General features: G+C 45.9%; 1 protein-coding gene across 1 annotated transcript in view; it reads left to right on the top strand.

The window, feature by feature from the left end:
• Positions 1 to 24,328, top strand: part of LOC144764134 (potassium channel subfamily T member 2-like) — a gene marked incomplete at its 5' end in the record, with an annotated part of 1,271,238 nt that overhangs the window by 1,056,589 nt on the left and 190,321 nt on the right. Inside the window, one exon of the mRNA XM_078650285.1 lies at positions 4,934 to 5,106. Within this exon, the coding sequence (XP_078506411.1) occupies positions 4,934 to 5,106 (173 nt within the window). The remainder of the gene's footprint in view (positions 1 to 4,933; positions 5,107 to 24,328) is intronic.

Genomic DNA, 24,328 nt, shown 5'->3' with positions numbered 1-24,328 from the left:
ATACCATTACAACGCATACCATCCCAACGCATTTTTAAAACACAAAACCCTGCATTGACCTTTGACTTTCATTGTTCAAGTGTTTTTAAAAAAAAACATTTTATTGATCAGAAGCAGAGGTAGCATTTAGCAAAACAATCACAGTTACAATCTTGCCACAGAGCACGTTCATTACAGCAGTGTACTACAATCACAATTACAGGGGAATATTAGGTCTGGTCATTTTCATGTCTGCTGAGGGGGAAGTACACAATTCGCCTCTATAAGTATTCCATCGTCCCCATTTCTTATCCCAAACTCCAGGACATCCCCTTGTTCAAGTATTTTTGGTGCCAACCTTTACAGCACCTCCCTTGTACTTGGCCATGTCAGTTTGCCCATTTACATCCCTGGATAAATAAGCAAGTTAGAGTTATGGCTAACAACTGCAGAGCTAGTGTCCTGAACGTGAGCCACTAGGGAGAACACACACATCTAGGTGGCTTCTTCAACCAGCAGGATCAGTGGAGAAGCGGCCTCTGTCTCTTCTGTGCGTGAGGAGGTTTAGCAGAATTGCTCTGTATGACCTATTCCTTTGAGTTTAAAAAGCTTGCTCTGTCTGTCCTATCAAAATGATGATGTTCATGGAGACTCTGTGGTTTAGTTAAGATTGCTCTCTTTGGCTAAACGGTTGCTATAGGGAAGCAATGCTTTACTTGCCCTGCAGCTCATGGAAGCCTGATGGTCTGTCCTGCATTTAGGGCAAAGTGCACCTCATAGTCTGTGCTTGTCGTTGAGGCCATTCTACCCTGCCTACGCCGTGTATAGGAGAAGGTCTCTGGTCCCGGGTTCAAGCGCTGCTCCCTGACCACTGTTACAGGCAGTAACCATGGGCGTTGGCAGGCCTGCTTGACAGAATGCCAGGCAGGGGCTGTCCCATGCTCACTGTGCCATAGTACTTGAACTGTCCCTCACTGAGGCCTAAGTACACCCAAACCAGTCTGGAGTTATTAGTGTCCCATTCAGAGGGGACCTGCCTTGCCGGTACGTGCTGGACTGTTTGATTTGGAGCAGGACCAGGACGGACCGCATAGATGGTCTCCGTCCTAGGTGGCACAAATGGTGAAAATGATGCGACTGGAACACGGCCCTGTGCGATTGCCAGTGGTTGAGACTTTTAGCTAGAATTCCACCAGTTATCTTTGGATCTTCCTCAGTGCAATGCCCTAAGAGGGATGGGTTTGCCCAGATCTGGGTGCTGTGCACACTGTGCCATAGGTCTTAAGCTATAACTCCCTGAAGGGACTCCAGAAGATCGAGACACATCTGGAGTTGCTCATATTCCAGTTCAGGCATGGCAGTGCAGGCTGGACTAAAAAAGGATAATTTGCATAAAGATAAAAGCCTATCTGTCTCCAGCCGCACTCCTCTATCACTCTCACTATATCTCCTTCTTGCTTTCTGTTCTATGACTATCACTCAAAGCTCCCAGTCTCTCACTCCTGCTTTAGATATATAAAAAAAATAGAAGCCATATCCTAGCGCTCTGATGACTGGCAGTGAGTGGGCAGAGTAAACAGGCCTAAATGAGAAACACAAGATTTATCTGAAGGGCCACTAGGGCAAGGGAAAACATTTACATGTCTTTCTTTCAGAGCATCCTGTCTATACGTTTTATTTTAATTTTACTGTTTAGACAGGGGTGTTGCTATCATAAGTGCATCAGGTGCAGTGGCACCATGGCTGAGATATGTGAGGAGCTCACAACTCCCTATTTAGAGTTATCCTTTACTGCCCACCTTGGGGGCCTATTTTTAATGCTTTCACCCGGGCCCATGGCACACTTGCTGCGTCACTGTCTCTTGTCTGTGACCAAAGTCATGAGTTACCAGGGAGAACTACCAGGTCTGGTGGGATGGGCAGGGGCGTAGCTTCAGGGGTTGTGTTTGGAGTATGACACACTCCAAATGCATTATCGGCTTGGAAGTGCGGTCTGGGGGCTCTGATTCATGTCTGCTATGTATGTGTCATTTTTTCTTGTCATTCTCATTTCACTAAGAGCTTTTAATTGGTAAATTGTTTGGATCTGAAACATAAATATATATAATTACTGGTTTACAAAAAATGTAGTAAGTCTGCACCAACGGGCGTACTCCTTGATTGGGTGCAAATTTGCAACTTTTTGGAATTCACAAACATTGCCTGTAATGGGATTGGAAAGCTGTGCCAATCTCAGGTTTTCAGGGATTTTACTGGCAATCAAACATCCAAAAAAAGTGATGGGATGACTACTTGCAAGTAGTATAACAATTGACAATTGCTCCAGGTAGCATTTCAACCCATCATTTTTCACCCTCTGTGCCACTCTAGACCTAGGTCCACCTAATGGAAATCAGTATGGACTGTGATCGCCATTGAAACTGTACATCCGAACACTCGGTCATCTCACCCCTTCACCCAGCCACCCACTACATTTTTAGTTGGGAAATTTGAAGTTCACCGCCCCCCCCCCTTCCACTTCTCCAAATGTAATTGACTAAGTTATGCCCCCGGTGGTGACCATGGAGCGGGGAGTGGTCTGGCTCTGGGGAGCCAGTGTATAAGCAGAGCACCAGCTGAGGAAGAGCCTGTGTCTAGTTAAATCTTTTCCTGAAGGAAACACCTTGATGGAGTTCTGCGAGAGTGGGAGCCCTGACTGAAGCAAAGTCTACTTAGGGGTATAACACTGGGAGAGCGATAGCCTTAGCTGAGAAACAGCCCTGGTGAGGCAGAGCCTTTGTGGAGTGACAGCCTTAGCAGAGTGAGATCCCTCTGAAAGTGAGAGCTCTGTGAAAGTGAGAGCCCTGGGTGAGACAAGGCCCTGAGTGAGGCAGAGCCCTGAGTCAAGCAGAAACCTCAGGGACTGAAAGCCCTGAGTGAGGCTGATCCCTGAGTGAGTGAGTGAGTGAAAGCCCTAGGAGAGGAAACAACCTGAGTGAGAGAGAGCCCTAGGTGAGGCAGAGCTCTGGGAGAGAGAAAGTCCTGATTGAGGCAGGGCCCTGGGTGAATGAGAGCCCTGAGTGAGGCAGATCTCTTACCGAGGCAGAGACCTAAGTGATTGAGAGCCCTCAAAGCAGACTGCTCCCCTGAAACCGTTTCCGGTGTCTGGCAAGAGTCATTCATGAGCCATGTGAAATATACATTTGTATTTCTGGGGTGGTCTCTGAGTCCCAGCTAATAGAGTGCACAAATCGTTGTGTAATCATAAAGTATGCCTGTTTATGAAACCACAGAGATTGTTTTCGCCCCTACACTCGACCCGTTCGCTCACTCTTTCTCTTTATTTCTTCCTTGCTTACTTCTCTCCGACTGTCTTGTTTTTGCCTACCTCCCGTTTGCTCTCACTTTCTCTCTCTCTCTCTCTCTTTCTACCCTGTCTCACTTTCTCTTCTCTCTCTCATGTTTCTCGCTCTTTTTCTCACTAGACTATCCCTCTCTTTTACTCCCTCTCTTTTTATTTCTCTCTCCCGTAAGCTCCATCACAATCATTTTCTCTCTCAGCACCCTATGCATTGAATAGGTCGTTCATAGTTTAACAACACACATGCACAGGTTTTACTGGGGTTCTAAAGCCTCAATTGAAATAGTTTATTTAAAAAACACAAAACAGACTGGCACTCCCAAACATACAACAGAGACCTCTACTTCAGACACATGTCTCCCCCACTCACTGAAACTACATATGGCGCAGACATATAGGGCCTGATTTCGATGTTGACACAGATGCGGTCTCAGGACCGACCGACTTCCAGTTGGCAGTCCCGACACCTCTATTACTTAACGCACGCACATGGTGCGGTCACATTGTCCCATTTCTCAATTGGAGCTTGTGCTGCGGCCGTAAACTGACCGTAGCACAAGCACCCATATACAAATAGGAGTTTATGTTAATCCATGCACCATGTGGCAGGCAATCACGGTGCCTTCCAAGCGGTGCGGTCATTAACAGGGGGCATCATGGGTGCCCCCTTGGCCCCCAACTGGAGGCCGCAGGGAGAAGAGGACCCTGCTAAGGGCCCCCAAAGTTGCTTTCCGACAGGCTTTCCATGTATCGTAATCCCGACGTTGGAAACGCTGCCCTTAGGGATTATGGTGAGGCCTCTCACTGGCCGACGGGCTTCTTGAGCTTATCGAAATCCAGTCGGAATGACCGGCCGGTTTCACTTTCGACTGCCTGCATTGTAATGCAGCAGTTGGAAGTGAAACCTACAATGTGACTCGGAAAGCCTCCGACCTGTAGCTGGAGGCTTTCTGAGTCACATTGTAATGAGACTGTAATGAGATCCTAAATCTCACAGTAAGCAAGAAATGCTTAAGTTCTAGAATGCTTCAAGTTGACCATTTTATATTTCTCATTTTAAAAATGCAGTTGTAACCCTCCCACCACCCACCTCCCTTCGAGCATTAAAAAACAATAACCTTGTAACCCACATGCATTGCGCACAATGACTTGAGGTGCCTTAGGCTCCCATGTTGAAATATTTAAAACATCGATTACTGGATTTTACCCTTACATTTTCAAAATGGAAATTTTGACTGTAGCCTGTCAGTCTCCACTTCAAATCTTCGCATCAGAAAATATATACTGTATAAACTGGCACCATGGGGCTTTTCATAAATTAAACATAAACAGGCGTTTTCATGTTCACACTCTACATCTATGGACTTCTCTGGAGTTCGCTGACGTCATATAGCCCTACCCTTATGGCTTCAGGGTGCGTGAGTTCTTTTCCTAAGCTTATCTGAGCTGCCATCCATTTCTCCTACATATTTAATTTAGGGCCATATGTGATGACTTCATTATAATCTATGTTTAATATTACAATAATTAACATGTCTGAGCGGCTGATCAACCAGTGTCTCTGATGTAAGGTCCAGGTTGTCATAATCTATGTACTCCTGTCCTTCGCCTCAGGGCTGCCACCACTTCCCATTTGAGGACGCCCGCGCATACAGATTCAAGAACAAGCTGATCATCGTCTCCGCAGAGAGGGCAGGGAACGGCCTCTATAACTTCATTGTTCCGCTGCGGGCCTACTACCGACCGAAGAAGGAGGTGAACCCCATTGTGCTGCTGCTGGAAAACACGTAAGGAGGGGATTGTGGGTACGTCGGCACTCCCGCGCTTCTCCGCACAAAATCTGACTAGCAGAAGGGAATGATCTGGCTAGTATGAGGAAATGATCTAGATGCTAAAAGTGGTTTTCTTTCAGATCACTTGCGGCCACATGCATCAATGTACCCGTTTGAGAATTCTTACTTGCGAAAATTAAGGAATCGCAATTAAGAATTCGCAAACGGCTATGCATCAAGAAATTGCAATTTTTTCTGCGATTTCTTAATTTTCCTTAATTGCGATTCTCAATTTGCGAATCGCAATTAGGGAATCCCTTTCCATTGATTCCTATGGGCCTAGAGGCCCATAGGAATGAATATGAAGGCATTGTCATTTTGCGATTCGCAATTAAGGAATCGCAAAATGAGAATGCAATTTCAAGTGTGCAGGGGGGGTCCAAAGGACCCTGCCCTGCACCCCTGAAATGTACCTTTAAGTACATTTTTCACACACACCTGCCGCAAAGGGCATGTGTGTGTGTAAAAGGAAACTTTCAAAAATGCACTTTTTTGCACTTTGGAAAGTTTTCTCAAATTACCAAGAAGGTTAACTTCATGGTAATTTACCACTACCTATTTGCGATTTCGCAATTTAAAAAAAATCATGCATTGCATTTAAGAAATCGCAAAATTGTGATTCCTTAAATGTAATCACAATTTAAGAAATCGCAAATAAATTGCGATTTCTTAAATTGCGAAAAAAGCAAAAAGCTTAATGTATCCCAATAAAGGGATTTGCATTCGCAAACGGCCGAATTTTGCGATTCGCACCGTTTGCTAATGCAAAAACCCTTGATGCATGTGCCCCTAAGGGTTTAAGCATCTAATACTGATGTTTAACAGACTTCTAAGAAACATCAATTTTGATACATGAGACAACTGAGGCATAGGCTGAAAATGTGTTCTGTTATTTTTTTTGGGCGAACTTTGAGTAAAGAGGTTTGAACTTCTTTATATGTATTACAAAGTTTACCTATTATTTTACAAAAATTAAAAATGGTGCTCCTTTTTTTTGCTTGTGCCGTCCTGAAACCATCCAACCAATCAGTGTGGTTAACATCTCAGGCAATATTTAAGGCCAGAGTGCAGTCACAATAGTTGAAGATGCAGCTGTCTCAATTAGCCGATTCTATGGGGAGAACTAGAATGCTGAGCTGAGACAATCTGAACATCCGACCACATGTTTTCCTGAAATACTGTGTGGATATTTTGGAATTTCATTGAACTGAAGGGCGTTTACAAAGTGTAGTAGTTGTCAAAGCATCTCAAATAATGGTGCCGTTTCTTCAAGGAATAGTTTTTACCTTTTTAGTGAAGCATTAGGTGCCAAAAATATCTCCACTCAGAGGAAAATCAGGAAGATGATTCTATCTGCAGAATATTCATCTGTGTGTAGCATAACGAGCCTCCAAAGAACAGAAGCTAAAGTATTGAAGATTAATGTAGGGGTTTGATTGTGGTGCTGCAGCTGAAATTGGGACTGATAGTAATTTTCCTTAAAACAGGCAGTAAGATATCATGAATTTAAGAAGTCGTCAAGAATTCTGACAATAGGTCTGTTGTAAAGCAGGAGCTCCGACTCTGGCATCATTCCCAAAATCAATTTCTTTGCAGCATAAGTAATGCTGTTACTTTGAATATTGATTTAGTAAATTAGCTTGATATTCTTGTGCCCAATATCTGAAGATTTGTAACAAGGTAGACAGACCCCTTTTCAAACAGGATCTTGATCGTTGTTCTGAAAGGACGGGAGGAATTGGGGTCTCATTTCCAATGGTTGTTTCCTTGTTCAATCAGACTTTTTAGTGCCAAACAACTTGTGATAAACTGCGCTCAGAAGCTTAAATATATTTGACTCTCCATATGTGGAGGTGGAAATGATATTGCTAATTTGATTTTAACCTTGTGTTAAATAAACATGTGAGGCTTTAATCCTACAAAAAGGAACTTCAGAGTGGCGTATATCATCATGAGCTGTGCGGCACTGAAAAAAATGGTCAGTGATGAAACGCCCACCTCGGAAAAGTGTTTTCATGGGTTCCCACACCCTTAAATAGTGTCTGCAACGTGGCACAGAGGAAAAATCAACCACATTGTCAAGATTTGGGAACAGAAGTGGGAACTCTTGATGGTGACGCAATGGATTTGCCTGATTAAATTCAAAACCGGGTGTGCTAAAAAGCTACTAAGTAAAATTTCTAGATTGATTTGTCAGTCACCCTTTTCACAGTTTAAGGTTTGCTTTCTATGTATTTTGGAAGCTGAAGGGACAAGGACTGGGTTGTGTTGGACTGGTAATACTGACCAATTACAGTAGTTATAATAAAAAGGCATTTGTTAGTATCCAAGACCCACTAAATCATGTAAGGAACACTTATGACTCTTCAAAGTAGGTGCTACATTTTACCACTATTACTGTCTTGGGCAACATGGGATTAAGCCCCACAAAATTTGTCTGCAGGGGCGTTTATCGGGGAAAACATTTAGCATAGTTAATTTCCCACCACCCTTTAAGGCATTCTTGTCTGACAATCCTATAGTGGCTGTATTAACAAAAAGACAATAAACTGAGGGTCTTTAGTGAGCAGCTATTCAAGCACACTGATTTTATGCATGCAACAGGGAAAGATAATACATTTCTATATTCCTCCCCTCACACATTTTTACTTTACCAGACGCCGTACCCTGCACTGCTAGGGAGGCATATTTCTCTCCTCGTAAAGAGCTCCTACAGATCCCACAATTTGAACCCCTTTGGGACCCATGGTGAGGATGGGCCCAGTGATGAAGCATGTCACTTTGGTGAATGAAAGCCTTTATCCTTTTTAAGGAACTCCCTAATTTGGATTTCTCTTCCGTCAGGGTTCACAATGTTGGTGACCGAGATCCCTGTACTGTCTTTCGAGTTTCATAGCTATGTGATGTGTAGTTACTCTGGGAGGGTGTATGTCCCAAGCTAAAAAATCCTTTATCCTCCCCTCCCTCTTTTGTGTGGTCATGTGAGACTCCCTAAAGAAACCTCAATCCAAGACAAGCTAAAACATGTTGTTTTCTTCTCCTCAACTGATCATGCAGCGGCAGGTGGTTCTTAGAGGGCAAAGGGGCATTGGCACACCAGCAGTGAAGACTGGAAAAGCTGCTCTTCCAGCAGCAGAAATCATGTATAGAGACAATGTGTGGTGTTCACCAATTGGGGAGTTTCTTTCCAAGGCATGTGTGTAGACAGCACCATAGGGGCATGGGTGGCGGTGGGTTGGTGGTTAGTGCTGAGCTCCAAGGATAGTGCATGTCCAAGTGGCGCTTTTCATTTACAGCCCCCTCTCACATTCACACTCCATAGATGTGCTGCACATGCGCAAAACAGTGCAGTATGTCTGAGGATAGGAGCTCCTCGGGCGCTGATGTGTTTTTTGTAAAATCGCCCCAAGGCCTATCAGAAGTGAGGATGAAGTGGGATGGAGAAAGATCCAACCCAGCTGTATTCTGATGAACCACAGTGTAAAAGCACCCAGAGACGATAAGCTGAGAGGAAAGGAGGGAGAGAAGGAAAACGCCTCTTAATGCCTTCTAAAATCCACCGAACACTGTAAAAAGCTACAGAAAGGTACAGCGCCTCGTGGAAGGAAAGTCAGAGAATTGTGATATGCCTTGATTCAGCCCCGTCAAGTACCACACATCAGGTGTTAGACTAACACATTTCAGTGTGGTGATCCGCATCATTGCACTGAAATGCATTGTCACGCATTTATAGTGCCTCAGCTGTCTGCGGGAGCGCTGCTATTTCGGTAGTCTCACATACGTAGGCAGTCTAGTTGTTACCGCTACGTGCCCCCGTGATGTAAATTCAGATCATTTTAAAGGGCCTTTTAAAAAGTGAAGAAAAATACAGAATTCGGCTATGACAAATGAAAAATTTAAAGAGTACATTTTTAATTGCGTGTTGCCACAAATCACTGAGAGCTCCACAGAATTGCAAAATGTATGTTACTTTTTTGATCATAAAAGTGCCAGTGTTTTGAAATTGTAAAGAGAAGGATTGGTGGAGGAATGTTGTTTTTTTCTAGTATGTTCCTACTCCCAATTGTGTAAGTAAAAGCGAGAAGAATAGGAGATGGCAGGGTTTACATTAAGCCTATTGGCACCCAGACATTTCAGATTTTCTTTGTTTACCTCCCTGTGCTTTTCACAGCTCGTGTCATACCACATGTCTGTCGTTTGGACCACAAGACCTGGGCAGTGTCAATGACACTGAGAGGGAGCTGATACCGTAGCATTGTTCCCACTGGATCATATTGCACTTATACCATAATAATGCCTGTTTTTAACACCCCTATAGTCATTGAGCCAGAGCTGCCAACTAACCTAAAACCACACGTCCTAGGATCAACCAGTCAATCAGGATTTATAGAGTGTGGCATATCACCCGCGAGGGTCTCCACGCACTGGAGTTCCTCCCTGCTTTGGGGTGCTCTGTTAATTCAAACAACCAGGTCTTGAATCCTTTCCTGAATTCGCGGAGCAATTAAGCGGTCCTAAGATGCAGGGGAAGGTCGTTCCAGACTTTGGCCACCAGGCACGAGAAGGAGCATCCTCCGTTGTTGGCTCGGCAGATCTGGGGGTGTCTGTGAGAAAGAGGTCAGTTGGTGGAAAGACATTTGTTCGTGCTTTATCCAGTCGGTGATGTTCATCATACATCTGTGGAAGTTGGTTCTGGCGATGAGGGGCCTTCTGACAGCAAGAGCATGAGTTTAGTGTTACCTATGTAGGAGATTATGTTGAGTCCATACAGTCAAACAGTGCTGGCCAAGTGGTCATGTACATGTTGAAGAGGGTGGGGCTGAGGTACGATCCTTGTGGGACTGCGTAGGTGATCTTCTTGGGTTCTGAGGTGAATGGTGTGAGATGGATTCTCTGGGTTCTTCCAGTGAGCAATCCATTTGAGGGCATCTCCCTGGATTCCGATTTGGTGGGAGATGGTGTCAAAGGCAGCTGACAGGTCCAGGAGGATGAGGGCTGCAGTTCCGCTGTGGTCCAGGAGGGCCCTGTTGTCAATGGTGGCTGCGATCATGGCTGTCTTGATGCTCTGGTTGGCTCGGAACCTGGATTAGAGTGGTCTAAGAGGCGGTTGTGTTCCACGTGTGTGGTGAATTGCTGGTTGATTGCCTTTATGAGCACCTCTGCTGGAAAGGGGAGCATGAAGATGGGCTGTGGTACTGCTGGGTCAACAGATGGGTTCTTCAGGAGGGGCCCCACTTCAGAGTGTTTCCAGTCCTCAGGGAGGGAGGCCATGGTGATGGAGGAATTCAGGAATTCATTGAGCTCATCACCAATCGTCTTTATCCCGAAGTTGTGGTGGGGACAGGGGTCTTAGGGTGCTCCTGAGTGTATGGAGTTCATGATGGAGATTGTGGTTTGAGTTGTGATAGGGGCCCAATGGGTGAGCAGGTGTTTGTGGTTTGTGTTCAAGGGTGTGAGCAGGCTGATGCTGTTTGCAGTGCGGGGTTGGGGTTTGAAGTTCTCGTAGATGGCTGAGATCTTGTTGTGGAAGAAGTCCACCAGGGTGTCACAGTTCTTGGGAGGAGCTGATGTTGTTCCCGGTAGCTGCGGGCTTGGAGAACTCCTTTAGAATGGCAAAGAGCTCCTTGCTGTGGTTTGTGATAGCTTCTATGTAGTCTGCTAAAGCGCTCTTCTTTGTTTGTTTCAGGAAGCGGTGGTACTGGTTGAGCGCTGTCTTGAAGGTGGTATAGTCTCTTTTTTGCTAGTATGCCACTTACTTTCTATTTGCCGGCAGATGTGTTTTATGGATTTCAGCTCCGCTGTGAACCAGCTGGCTCTTCTGGCAGGTACTTTGGGTTTGGCTGGCTTGGCAGGGGCGATTGTGTTGGCACATTCTGTGATCCACTGGGAGAATTTCTTCGTAGCCAGTTCTGGATTAGATGTTGTGCCTGGGAGGTGGGAGTTGAGATTGTTATTCCACTGGTCTTCTGATATTTTTTTCCAGTTTCTGGGCGTGGAGCTGAGGGGTGTGGTGCCAGTGTTGGTAGATCCTGAGATGGTGAATTGAACGCTCTGGTGGTCTGTACCGGTTAACTGCAAGTTGTGGTTTTACTTGACTCTGTCAGTGGATGTAAAAATGGGTTTGAGCGTGTGTCCTGCAATGTGGGCAGGGTCGGTGACAAGTTGAGGTCGATTGTATTGGTGTCGCGGGGGTCGTGGAGGTGGAGGTTGAGATCCCCAAGGAAGATGTAGTGCTCGGAGTCGATGGCGAACGGGGCAATGAGGACAGGGATGGCGTTACAGAAGGGGGGTGTGGTCCTATTGGTCTGTATTCGAGGGTGCCTCTGATGGTTCTTTTTTCTGTCTATGTGAAGTTGGAAATTGAGGTGCTCTATTATCGAGGTCAAGACATCTGAGGAGGTTGTGCAGAGGATGATGTCCTTGAAGATTATGCCAATTTTCACCTCTGTGTTTGTTGACTCGGTCCCGGTGTGTTATCTTGTAGCCTTTCGGTGTGGCAATTGTGATATCTGGCACAGAGACGGGATCAGCCAGATCTCTATGAGGAAGATGACATCCGGGGTGAGGAATGAGATCATGTCCCAGATCACTGAGACATGCTTGCCAAGCGAGCATGCGTTGGGTAGAATGCACTGGAGTTGTGCCATGGCAGTCTCGTTGGTGAATAGTTTGCGGTGTCTCTGGCATTGTTGGTTGCTTCTGCATTGCAGGTGAAGCGGCAGTGGTGCCAGGAGAATGGTCCTCTGGTGGTGTGCGGGATGTGTGGCAGAAGTTGTTGATGCGTCCAGGATCTAGGACTGTGATGCCTGCGGCAGTGTAGCTGTGTGGGGCGGAAGAACCAGGGTTCTTGATGCTGGGCGTGGCCCCGGTGCAGACAGGCTTGCCAGAAGATTACAAAAATATAAAGCTCAAAATAAGGCTGAGGAAGATTACACAAAATAACAGCCACAAAAGAGACAAGTTTACAAAACAAAATATCAATGCACAGAAAAACACCAACTTAACTTTAAGCAACAGGAGGAAGGCTGGGCGGAGCACTGAGGGCAACAAGGAAGAGCCCTAAGATAAGGGAGCAAGGGGGAGCTGGAACAGGTACAGGCTCTGTGTGTCTGAAATCATCTCATTGATATCAGTTAAAGGCTTTTTGACCTTTCACATTTGATCACAGTTTGGTTCTGTTAGCCATGAGGTCTTTTAAAAACGTTGCTGAATGCAGTGTTCTCCTACTCACTTGTTCTGCGAGATGTGCATTTTCAACCTTTGATGCGTGCACACCTCACCATTTCGAAGCTTGGTGCTCTACAGTGTTCAATACTGTTCACCATTGTGATATGTATGACCCTTCAATGGTTAGTACTGTCCACCAGTGCCAAGTATACCAGCCACCAGTGTTTGTGAACTGCTCTTCTGTTCATCGTGCCTAGTACTGCCTACCAATGGTAAGCACACTGCGCACCAGCACTTCTGCTACTGACCATGTCTCCTTTGTGCACAAACTTACATCTTAATTTGCATATGAAATCATTACCATGCTTGGCATGACAACCTCTATTGTCATATTAAGCTGCCAAACCATGTTCAGTCTCTGAATGCTGTAACACGTAAAACAAGCTTTTAAGATATGCACTATCGAAATAAAGCTATTTTGATAGGTAAAACAAGTGGCAGCTTGAGCATTTAAATATCAAGAAATAACCACTGTATGAAATAGTTAATTCATGCATAACTTAATTCAAATTGTGAAAGCAGTTCTGAGCAAGCAGTGGCAAAACCAATAGCTTGGCCTTGGCACGCATGCAAGTTTTTAATGGGTTTATTTTATTGCAAACAGATATTTGAGATCGCAAAATGGCCTTTTGCGATGCATGTGAGTCTCTGGGATGCGCAATTTTAGTAATTGCAATTTATGCGATTTCCCAAATTGCGATTGCATTTAAGGAATCGCAATTTGCGATTCCTTAAATGCAATGCTAGAAGCACTTTGACATAGCGATTTCGCTATTTGGGGCCGCAAACTGGTCAGTTATTTGCAAAAACGTTGAAAAATGCACTAAAGTTTCATGTTATACACACACATGCCCTTGGAGCATGTGTGTGCGCAACATGGGTGCATAGTACAATTTCAGGGGTGCAACAGGGTGTCCTTTTGACACCCTTGCACCCTTGTGCATCTCAGGAATGATACAGTTGGTCATTGGGTAAATGGCTAGTCGGTGAAGGAGCTTCCCATTTTTATCTCCCCACCCATGCACTCGCACTACGGAGGACCTCCACAGCAGCTTGGCAGCCTCCAGGGAAGACTGCTTAATCTCATCCCTCAGAAACGCTAGTCTCTTTTCCTGGGTTTCAGGTCTTTCGTCCGGGGGTTGACCTTCGATTAGGACAGCTTGGGCTTTTCGGAGCGTAAGTCGGGAGTCTCGCGCTGTTCATTTCAATTTGAGTTGGCTAATGGCAAAGCCACGAAGGTGACCTCACCAGCCTCCCACAGGGTGCCAGGGGAGGAGCCCTGGTTGGCGATAAAGTACTGGCGGAGTTCATCGCCCACTGAGTCCCTAAACTCCTTATCCTGGAGAAACCAGGCGTTGAACCTCGAGATCGGGCATGAAGATTCAGGGAGGTTACCCATCCGCACCGCCACTAGGGAGTGGTCAGATATACCCCTAGGGAGGATGGTGATATCCTGGATTACCCGACAATACAGGGCAGGCATGAAGACGTAGTCAAGTCGTGCATGAGTGTGATGGGATACCGATGTGTGGGTGTATTGTTGGGTCGCCGGGTGCCAGAGTCTCCAAGAGTCCCCAAGCCCCAGGGCGGCGGCCCAGTTCGATAAGAGGTTAGAGTGGGTGATCCTAGAGGTGAAAGGGGCCCAGTGGTGTCAAAGTCTGGGTTCATAACTGCACTGAAATCTCCCCCAATGATGGTCATCCCCGGGGGCAGGGTGGCAATCAGAGTGGCAATTCGCCGAAGTGTGGCAGTCATCAGGGAGGGTGGAAAATATACAGCGAGCAGGCTCAGGGTTCGGTATCCTAAGCTCCCTTCCAGAGCGACGAAGCAGCCCTGGGGGTCATGAGTCAACCTTCACAACACAAATGGGAGGGCACCGCGTACCAGGACAGCGACCCCTCTCGATCCCCAATTAACCCAATTAAAGCCGGAGTGCCAGACTCCACCATAGCTGTATCTACCAGATGGGTTTCTTGAAGCAGCAATATGTCTACAGTGTGACGCTGTGCATAGGGCAGGACTGCTGTGCGCTTGGCCCTGTCTAACAGGCCATTAACATTCCAGGACATTATGTGGAGCGATGCTGTCATGGTGTGGTTATCAGACATGGGGGTGAGAGTGTAGGATAGAACACCCAGTGCGGGTGGCAGGTACGAGTGAAGTGTTGCGTTTATACAAGGCAGTTGGTAGAGCTCTGTGGGACTGGTCCATGAACACTCGTCTTGCTGCTGGTGAGGAATGCTGGTGCAAAAAACAGATGAAAGAAGAAGAAGAAAAAAAAGAAAACACAAAGGGAAACACAAACAACCCAGGGGCAATGACCCCTACCCCAAGTCGTCCCCCCCTCACCCCTCCCTATACTTCGGGAACTGAAGCATCTGTCGACCCTAACAGCAGAGAACTAGAAGAGAACCAAACTAAAATGCTTGGGACTGGGGAATTATAAAGGACCACTCCTCACAGTAGGATGTTCCGTTGTAAAGTACCTTGAGAGAAAAAATTGACGGTCAAGTTAAGGACAGTGTCAGGAGCTGCGGGCGTACTGCAGTCGGTGTGCCAGCAGGAGCTCAGGGTGGACCCATGAGAAGAGTTGGGCTCCGCAATAGATCTGTGTCCGTCAGAGATGGTCGAGGTGACACTCCCCCTGGATCCGAGTGACCGGAAGATAAAGAGCGGCACACGGAGGGGAGATCGCTCGGAGGTGCCCCAGACATAGGGAGTCTGTGGGGCCCAATGGTGAGTCCGATCTAGCCCATCTCGGGCCTTGCCTCCTTTGTGAGCAGTTGCGCTGCGGGCACGGGCCGGGCAGGTCGTGCAAGAATATCCGGAGGGGGCCTCGGAGGATGGGCCACGGGCGCCGAATCACAAAGGGCGCTCTTCAGTTAGCCATGTCCAGGCTTCTTCAGGGGATCCGAAGAAAAGGGTGTTGTTTTGGAACACCACCCGGAGGTGGGCCCGGAAAAGAAGCCTGTATTGGATGTTAAGGGCGCGCAGCTTTTGTTTGACTTCTCCATAAAAGCGACGTTGGCCCTGAACCTCCCGGGAGTAGTCAGGAAAAATCATATTTGTCTGGTGTAGATATTTGAGCTGTTGCTTCTTGCGAGCTTCAGTCAGAACGGAATCCCGGGCCCTGAAGTTGAGGATCCACACTATTATGGGGCAGTGGGGTGTGCCCGGCGGCGGCCTAGGGGCAAGAGAGCTGTGAGCCCGTTTGATGACAAACCATGGGGAGAGGGAGCCTTCGGGCATCCATGAGCGCAGCCAGTTTTCAATGAAGTCAGCTGTTCGGCCCTGCTCCAATCCCTCTGGAAATCCCACCAGGGGGAGGTTATTCCGCCGTGACCTGTTCTCTACATCTTCGGCTCGCCTGTGTAGTTTCTGGGAATGAGTCTGAAGGCAGGCGACCTCGGTTTTGAGCTGCTGGACATTGTCTTCCATCGTGGAGATGCGGGATTCAGTTTCCTTGATGCGGGCTGTGGCATTATGGAGGTCTTGATGGATAAGGGTCACATAAACCCAGACTTCCTCAATCTTGTCTTCCACCGAGGATTGGGAGGTATATAGTGGTCAGGTCCGAGGTGGAGGGGGCATCACTTCCCGTGGCTCCTCCTGGTGCGCCGGGTTCTGTGGTCGTGCATTGGTCCATTTTAGTCTGCGTGGCTGGGGTTTTTGATGCCCGGTCCCTCCCCATGGTCACCGTTTAGCAAGCGAGGCCGGGATGTCTGATATGCCGGCTCAGAGGAATAAAGGAAGCGGAAGGTGGGCGGAAAGCAGTCACTGGAACTCCCACGGCAGAATGAGAGGGAATAGCAAGGTCAGTGACTGCTGGGCTCCTCACCCACCACGCAGACGTCCAGAGGAGGTGCAGTGTCCCAGAATCACATAGAGCGCCGAAGGTCTAGAGCTTTCCGCAGGGCAGGTCACCCCATAGGTCCGCCTCCTGTGTCTCAATCTCCACGGCGAAGTGCAGTGGGGCCAAGCAGTCCCTGATGAGGCTGGGCGGATCCGCCGCGGTTGCAATCAGTCTCAGGATTCTCGGACCTCAGCGCCCCAACGGATGTCAAAGTGGCCACATGGAGCATGGCAGCAGGTCCACCATGGGTGCCCCCCAGCCAAAGGACTCCCCTGATGGGCCTCCAGAGGGCAGGAGATGGCACAGAGAGAGAGGGGGAGGGCAATCCACCTGGTCCCTGCCATCTGGTCCAATAGCTGACACCCCCTCCCAGCAGGATCGTCGCTCATTCTTTGGCCAGAATCAGCCGTATGCCAGTCGTGACAGGGCCAGCGGCACCGATGACTCAAGGGGCCAAGTCTAGACCAACCCGGATCAGAGGGATGGCGCCTAGAAGAAGGGCAAGCGGAAGAAGGCCTCAATTGTCCTGCACAAGGCCCTACAGTAATAGTGTCAATGAGAAGGAGTGGGGGAAAGTGTCACTCATCTGGACCGCCGCTGTTCAAAAATGACAGCCGAGACGCCCCCAGTCCCTCTCCGCCGCACTGAACGAAGGAGCGCAGAGGTCAAGGGCGTGATCTACGCTGGTAGTAGGCCAGAGATCAACAGCGGTCGAGGCCCAGGTCAGCCCCGGTGTTGAGCGGGCCACAGCCCCCACAAGATGAGGGGGGACGGGCAGAGAGAGACAAGCTTCCATGGCCAAAGCCGCCCGAGCGCCCTCTCCCGCCTCTGCTCCCCAAGAGATTAACAGTCAGGCGAGAAGGCCCACCCCAGCTGTCTCCGCTGCCTCTCACCTTCAGGAGCCCAGCGCTTACTGCGTTGTGCTGAGTGGATTTCTGGGCCGCGGGGAGGGACAGGCCCCCAGAGCCAATGCCGCCCGAGGCAACGGCCGAACGCCCTCACAGGCCTCCGCCCCAGCCGCCTCCGGCATTCAGCCGAGCGAGCAGGCCTGTCCCAGCCGCCTCGTATGCCTCTCACCCTTGGGAGCGTGGGCGTGCCTCTCAGTGCTGGGCGTAGTTCTGGGCCGCAGCGGAACCGGCGCCGAATACCTGGTGGGGCCGCTTCTTCTCCCTTTGCAGTCGAAACAGTCAGGGACCACCGGGACTACAGAAAGGACCAGGGATTACCCTCGGTGAGGTCCGCCATCTTAGGGCCGCAGCTGCCGGAGCACAGATGCAGGGATCACTCGCGGCACCCACACGCCAGAGACACCACTCCCGGGCATGGATTGGGAGCCCTGGGCAGTCAGGCAGCAGGATGAAAGGTGGGTGCTCTCAATGGTGGCGAATTAAGGGAGCGGATGACGGAGAGGTCCAGAGCACTTCTAAAGTGCGACCACCATCTTGACGCTCCTGGCCACGCCCCCAAGCCTCTGGAGAATCGCTATTTTTATAGCGATTCCTACATGCATAGGCTTTTACGAGCCCTTATTCCCAATTGAGGACCCGCAAAAGCCTACCTTGATGCATATGCCCCTTAGAGTATAAAAAATAAAAATACTGCTGTCTAAAAACGGTATATGTATGTTGCCATAATAAAAGAAAGAAATGACTCATCACACAAATAAACATGAAATCAAAGCCCATAAGCCTGGCACTGAAGTACCTTTTAGGCATGCGTGCACAAACAAAGTGCCATTAGTAAAAAAAAACAATGGCTGCAGTGGGCTGACCCGGACCCCTGTGTTCTATGCTGTAGAAGAAGGAAGAAAAATGTGAATGACTCTTGAACATTGAACTGAAGAGTGCTGAATGAAAGCCCCTGTATGTATACATATAATTTATGTATTATTATGATTCTTTTGAAAAGCATGAAGCTGGTAATACAGCTAACGCTGTCTCTATTCCAGATCTTGAAACAGTTCTTGCAATTCATTCACAGTGTGCGTTAAATATCTCAGTATGCACATCCTAATAAAGATGTTTGCTTTAACCATCAAGCATTTTTAGAATGTTGGGAGTGGCAATAAAATGAAAGAATTAACGGACATATTATCAACAACTAGCGATATTTATTGCTAAATAAGCTTAGAGACATTTTTTTTATCGCCGCGCATTGCCGGATTTTATCGCAGAGATAACGTGCTATTAGCAACGTTTTTCTCCAAAGCGATAAAATATCCGGCGATAGCGGCGAAATGCGTGAATATCACTGGAAATTCAGCGATATTCAGGCATTATCGCTAATAGGGACTTAACCTAAATATCCACCTCTCATTGGATATACAGGCTAAGAAGTGGTCTGAGCAGGCGTTAGTTTTTGGCGATATTCGCGCTTAGCGCAAATATTTTAATCGCTACGCCTGCGTTGATAATAGGCAATAGCGATGTTAGCGACTGCTTTCAGTCGCTAACTGGTTGGGTACGCCCGCTTTGCATGTCATTAGCGATAAATATCGCTGACATGCAAAGCGGGCCCCAAACCGCTCGCTATCACCTAAAAGCTGTCGCTAACTGATGTTAGCGATAGCTTGCTAATAGGGCAATGAAATTATCGCCGCTTTGCGGCCGAAAACGGCCATAAAAGCGGCAATAATTTCATTTCGCCTGCCTTGGTAATATGCCCCTAAGTGCCTAAACGGAGTCTAGAGCGCTCCCACCACAGGCAGAACTCTCCTGTATCCTACGTTTATACATAAGTAGTTCATTAAATCCATGTTTTTCTTTGCATTCTGGGACTTGTTTTCAAGATTTTATAATGGATCAACAGGATTATAAGAATGCAAAAAAACAGTCCTGAACTGGATAACTTGATCATTCTTGGAACCAGAAGAAATGAGCAATTCCCCACCCAGCTAATTGGTCAGGCTTGTTCACAAGGTACTTTTTGTTTATGCCTCACCACTTTCGAAGTTCACCAGCAGCCACTGGTTTCAAGTCTACACCAAGAAGTTAATTAAACACTTGTAAATAATTTGAAGAAGGTACCAAAAATTGGGTCTTGCTTAATTATAAAAAATTGGTGAAAGATCAATTAAATACCATGTGATGAATTCACAAAGCCTAAGTTTGAAAACTCAGAGATCTAGATTTCATTCTGTGTTTGGATTAGATTTATGACTTTTATGAGATTCAGAACCTCAAAAGCTCTTTGGCAGGTGTAGATTACGGGTAGTACTCTAATTCATAAAATGTACTCCTGAATTTTCAGCAAGGTGCAACATCTGTATTAATGAATCAAGTGATGCACGCATTTATACAAATAGGTTTTTAAATTATATTTTTATATTCACAGAGAAAAAAAATTCCACGCGGTGAAACCCTTTCTGACACCACCAATAAATATGGAAGTTTTCTCTTTCACACCGTTCACATGCCTTCGACAGGGTGGGAAATCACTTGTGAAATATTTATGTTAATGCATTATTCATGGCCACCTCCACAGTAACATCACTTTCCAGAACCTGACCTTGAAATTTTGGCAGTGGACAATCTACCATACTGGCAGACTTTCCACTAACAAAAAACTTGACCAATTATAATTCTATGAATAAGAATTTGACATATACTGCTGCAAATTGTTTTTGCATACATATAAACACACACACACACACACACACACACTGTTGTGCATTGAGCCTGCAGATAACAGCATAAGAAATATTCTTAATAAAAAGTTAAAAAAATAGATAAGTGAACAAAAGTATAACAAAGTTAAATCATTATCAGGAAACAACATATTTTAGTTTTGAAAAATTTCCCCTTTAACCCCTTCGGCGCTGATGACGAGCTCAGCTCGTCATCAGTTGCGCCGCTCGCACGCTGATGACGAGCTGAGCTCGTCATCTAACGCGGCTTTTTGAAAAAAGCTGCGTAGCGCGAAAATCGCCGCAGCGTGCATGCGGTTAAGAAACTTATAGAGTACTCAGGCAGTTTGAACCATAGGGATACTTTATATGTTTACTAAACGAGCTAAAAAGGTGTACTTGTAAAAAACCCAGCAATAATGACAAAAAAAATGAAAAGCATGCTTCTTAGATTTTGAAAATGGAATAATTCATGTTTCTAAAAGTGGTTTAACAGCTTACATTGTAGCAAGAAGTCTAATAAGTTTTCATATATGTCGTTTTTATATTGTATGGTTCTCAATCAATCAATCAGGGAAATGTAAGCGCCTACTCACCCGTGGGGGACTCAAGGCGCTGAGGGGGGCTGGTTCTGGAAGGAGAAACAATTAAGACATTTTGCAGCATCACTAAACAGATACTATAGAAGATGACAAATCACCTTAAAAGAAGTGTGTACAGGTTTCCTCTGCAAACTGCTTTCAAAACTTGGCAAATGTCTCAAACTACACAAAGGTTGCAAAGTTTAAATCACAAAGGAACACATTTCTGCTAAAAACTCACTTTTAGTCGGAGCCGTTTCTTACAACAAAAGGTTCTGTGGGAAAACTCTTGTTTTGGAAGAACTCGTTCAATCTATGTCTCTATGACTGATTAACGTTTTGACGCTCAAAGTACAAGGGTTGAACTCACCACTGACAAGAAAGGCTCTGTTGAAGTGGTTGTCACCAATATAGCATTTTTACAGGAAATTCACTGGAAGTTGAAGGATGCTCAGAGACTTTACATACCCAACTCGCTTGGTCCCAAAAATATAGAGAATTGCAATATTCTCCTGAAAGGGCTTATGATTTCATGCAGACTCCACTCACGTAGATGGACGGATCTTTGTACTTATGAGTCTGCTGGTAATGCTGGCTTGTATTTATGGACTTCCTGAAAAAAATCCGAATTCTACGCAGAATTACATGAGATATTGGCTGAACTAATGGAGGGTTTACTAATACTGGGGGTGGATTTTATTGCCACCATAGACCTCCTTCTGGATAAATCCAGCTCTAGATATGGATGTTCATGCTATTACATTGCTCTAGGGAATTGTAATGTAGATTTATCTGACATTGGTAGAGAGCAGCACCTAGAAGTATGTGAATTTAGGTGTTTTTTTTTATGGCCATAGAACTTCATCCAGAATTCACATGTTAAAAAAACAGAGGGAACACCTGACCAGATATCCCAGGTGGGGAGGCAGGTCCTGTCGAACAATGCTCCTGTGCTGTTACATTATGATCTGACATTGTTCAGATAATTCCCCGACACGTAATGGAACATGAATAATATCTGTTTCCATGACCCAGTGGTGAAAGAAGCTATTGTGCAGACACTTGATCCTTATTTGCAAGAAAATTATGAGGTCACCACGCTCCTGGGACTCAGCCAAAGCAGCACTGAGAATGGAAACTATCCCCCAGATTCATCAATTTCCCGTTTTGCGAGTCCTTAATAGCGATTTTTAAGGAATCGCTATTAAAGACTCGCAAAACGGGATGCATGTAGAAATCGCAATATGTTTTGCGATTTTTACTGCTTCCTTATTTGCGATTCGGTAACTGCTAATCGCAAATAAGAAATGGCTTCCCCATTCATTCCTATGGGCCTAAAGGCCCATAGGAATGAATGGGGAGTCATTCCTTATTTGCGCTTAGCAATTAGCGAATCGCAAATAAGGAAGCGATTTCAAGAGTGCCAGGGTGTCCAAAGGACACCCTGTAACACCCCTGAAATGGTCATGTACACTGGTGTTGCGCACACACAAGTCCAAAGGACATGTGTGTGTGTAACATACAACTTAGAAAAATGCACTAAAGTGCATTTTTCTAAGTTTTCGCTATTTACCACGTAGTTATACTTTGCGGTAAATAGCGGCCCCAGATTGCGAATTTGCAATTTTCAAATGGTTCATGATTTGCATTTAAGGAATCGCAAATTGAGATTCCTTAAATGCAATTAATCGCAATTTAGCGATTTCTAGATTTGCGATTTTTGCATTTGGGATGATGAATCCCAAATGAAAAATAGCGTTCGCAAAGGGCCAGATTCTCAGAATCTGGCCCTTTGCGAGCCGATTTTACTTTGATGAATCTGGCTGTATATCACACACCACAAATTCCTTCAGAAGAAACAGAGCCTGTAAAGTCACCCCGGAAAAAACGATATCCTCTTTGTTGGCTAACCATGAGCCCACAGGATCGTATAGATCCTATAAGGCCCTAAAAAATGCCACGGGAAACTGCTAGGAAGATGCTGCAGACTAGACAACTATATTATGAAAACGGTGACAGGCTTCTTGCCTGCAAAATAAGCTTGATTCAAAATAGGAATAATTTTAAAGCAATCTTGATCCCCAGGGTGCTAGGAAAACCATGATAGCTTATAGAATCCAAGTAATTGATAATTATTAGTCTAATCCTCACTTTAAAGAGAGCACCTGCGATTCGGAGCAAATAGAATATCTAAAGGGCATTACATTCCCTAAAATTCCGCCTTCACTGTTAGAGCCACTTGGAGGATTCATAACTCCACAGGAGGTACCAGATGCCATAAAAGATTTCCAGGAACTAAAGCACATCACCTGATGGCTTTACAGACACTTTTTACAAGTCTTTCAAGGTATTATTAGCAACACCCTTCGCTCAGACATTCAGTTAATTCCTGGAAAAACCAAGTCTATGATGGAAGCAGAGACTGTTCTAATCTCTAAACCAATAAAAACCCAGAGTTTTATGGCTCGTATAGACCCACAGCCCTACTGAATAACGATGCAAAGGTTTATAGTGGGGAGACAGGCTGAAGATAAATGCTAGCCTGGCCTGGAACCGATGCCAAGTAGCCAAACAAAGTCATAAATGCTTCTCTTTCCACTCAAAGCTGAGAAAGCATTTGATCAACTAGATTGACAATACATGTTTACATTAATGGCCGAAACTGAATTTGGACCCCGCATCAAACAATGTATGAAAGCAAATTATGTTCAACCCTTTACGATACTCAAAATCCATAATCCTCAAATAAAAAAATAGACCTAGGCAGGGGCGCACATCAGGCATGTCCTCTCTCTCTTAGTATTTGTACCTTGGGCCTAGAACCACTAATCCAAAGAAATGAATGCAAACTCTCTGATAGGTGCCATAGTCAACAAAGTTATCAACAAACTGGTTCTGTACTACCCAGAGACAAACATTATATGAGATTAGCATTCCCCCATTTGTGCAGGCCCTCTTCAAATACCTATACAGATGTGGTAAACAAGAGAGTTTATGGTTTGGTAGGATTGCCTGCATTAAAATGAATCTCATAACCAGATTATAATATGTGACCCAGGTTCTGTCCCTCATATTTCCAAAAGGTATGTTCCAACATGTACAGGAAAAACTGTTACCTTTCAGTTGGAGGGAAAAATCGCCAGTTGTATCCAAAAGCTGTTTTCGAAGGAAAATACGAGAGGGGTTTGAAATTCCCACACATCAAAAGAAATTTACCTCTTGGCCATTTGCAACCTCTGATAGTCTTCACCATGCCAAATTGCTCTAATAATTGGGCGGAAGAGAAGCTGCTTTTTACCCTGAGATTAAGGGCCCACCAGACACTGTTAGATACCACTCTAACAATGAGCACAAGTGCTCTGGTTAGCACATTTTGCCCCAACCTGTTACTGGATAAAGCATATCCTTATAGAAGACCCCTCACTCACCAACCTGGTTGGTGACATGCTTCATCACCGGGGTCCCACCCCATAGGCCGAGTGCCTACAGGGTGTGCTGCGACACCTGATTACAGTGGAGCTGGTTTCGTTTTTATGTGTTCAAGACTATCAAAATTGTGTATTAAAAAGGGCCAACACTACTCACTTCAAGTATTTATTCTTGAGTGCTTGAACCCTTAGTAAAATTAAAGTGTGGCACCTTTGCCTAATTAGGAAGGCTTTGGTGTCAAAAAGTCGTATTAAAATATATAAAAATAGCGAAAGTGTGCTATGTGAATGTGAATGTACAAAACTATTGTTTAAAAAGGTCTACATGTTTCAACCCATACATGGATTCAAGGGTTTTCGTCAGGACCGTAGGTGATTTGAACTGGGCTGTCCGCCCACGCTAAGGAGCGTCCTGCCCTAGTTCAATTTAGAGATCGTAAATAGTGATCTCGTGCAAAAGGTG

Source organism: Lissotriton helveticus, chromosome 1_1, assembly GCF_964261635.1.
Source record: "Lissotriton helveticus chromosome 1_1, aLisHel1.1, whole genome shotgun sequence".
NCBI lineage: Eukaryota > Metazoa > Chordata > Amphibia > Caudata > Salamandridae > Lissotriton > Lissotriton helveticus.
The sequence above is the reverse complement of the archived record's forward strand: the minus strand, read 5'-3'. Positions and strand labels throughout refer to the sequence as shown.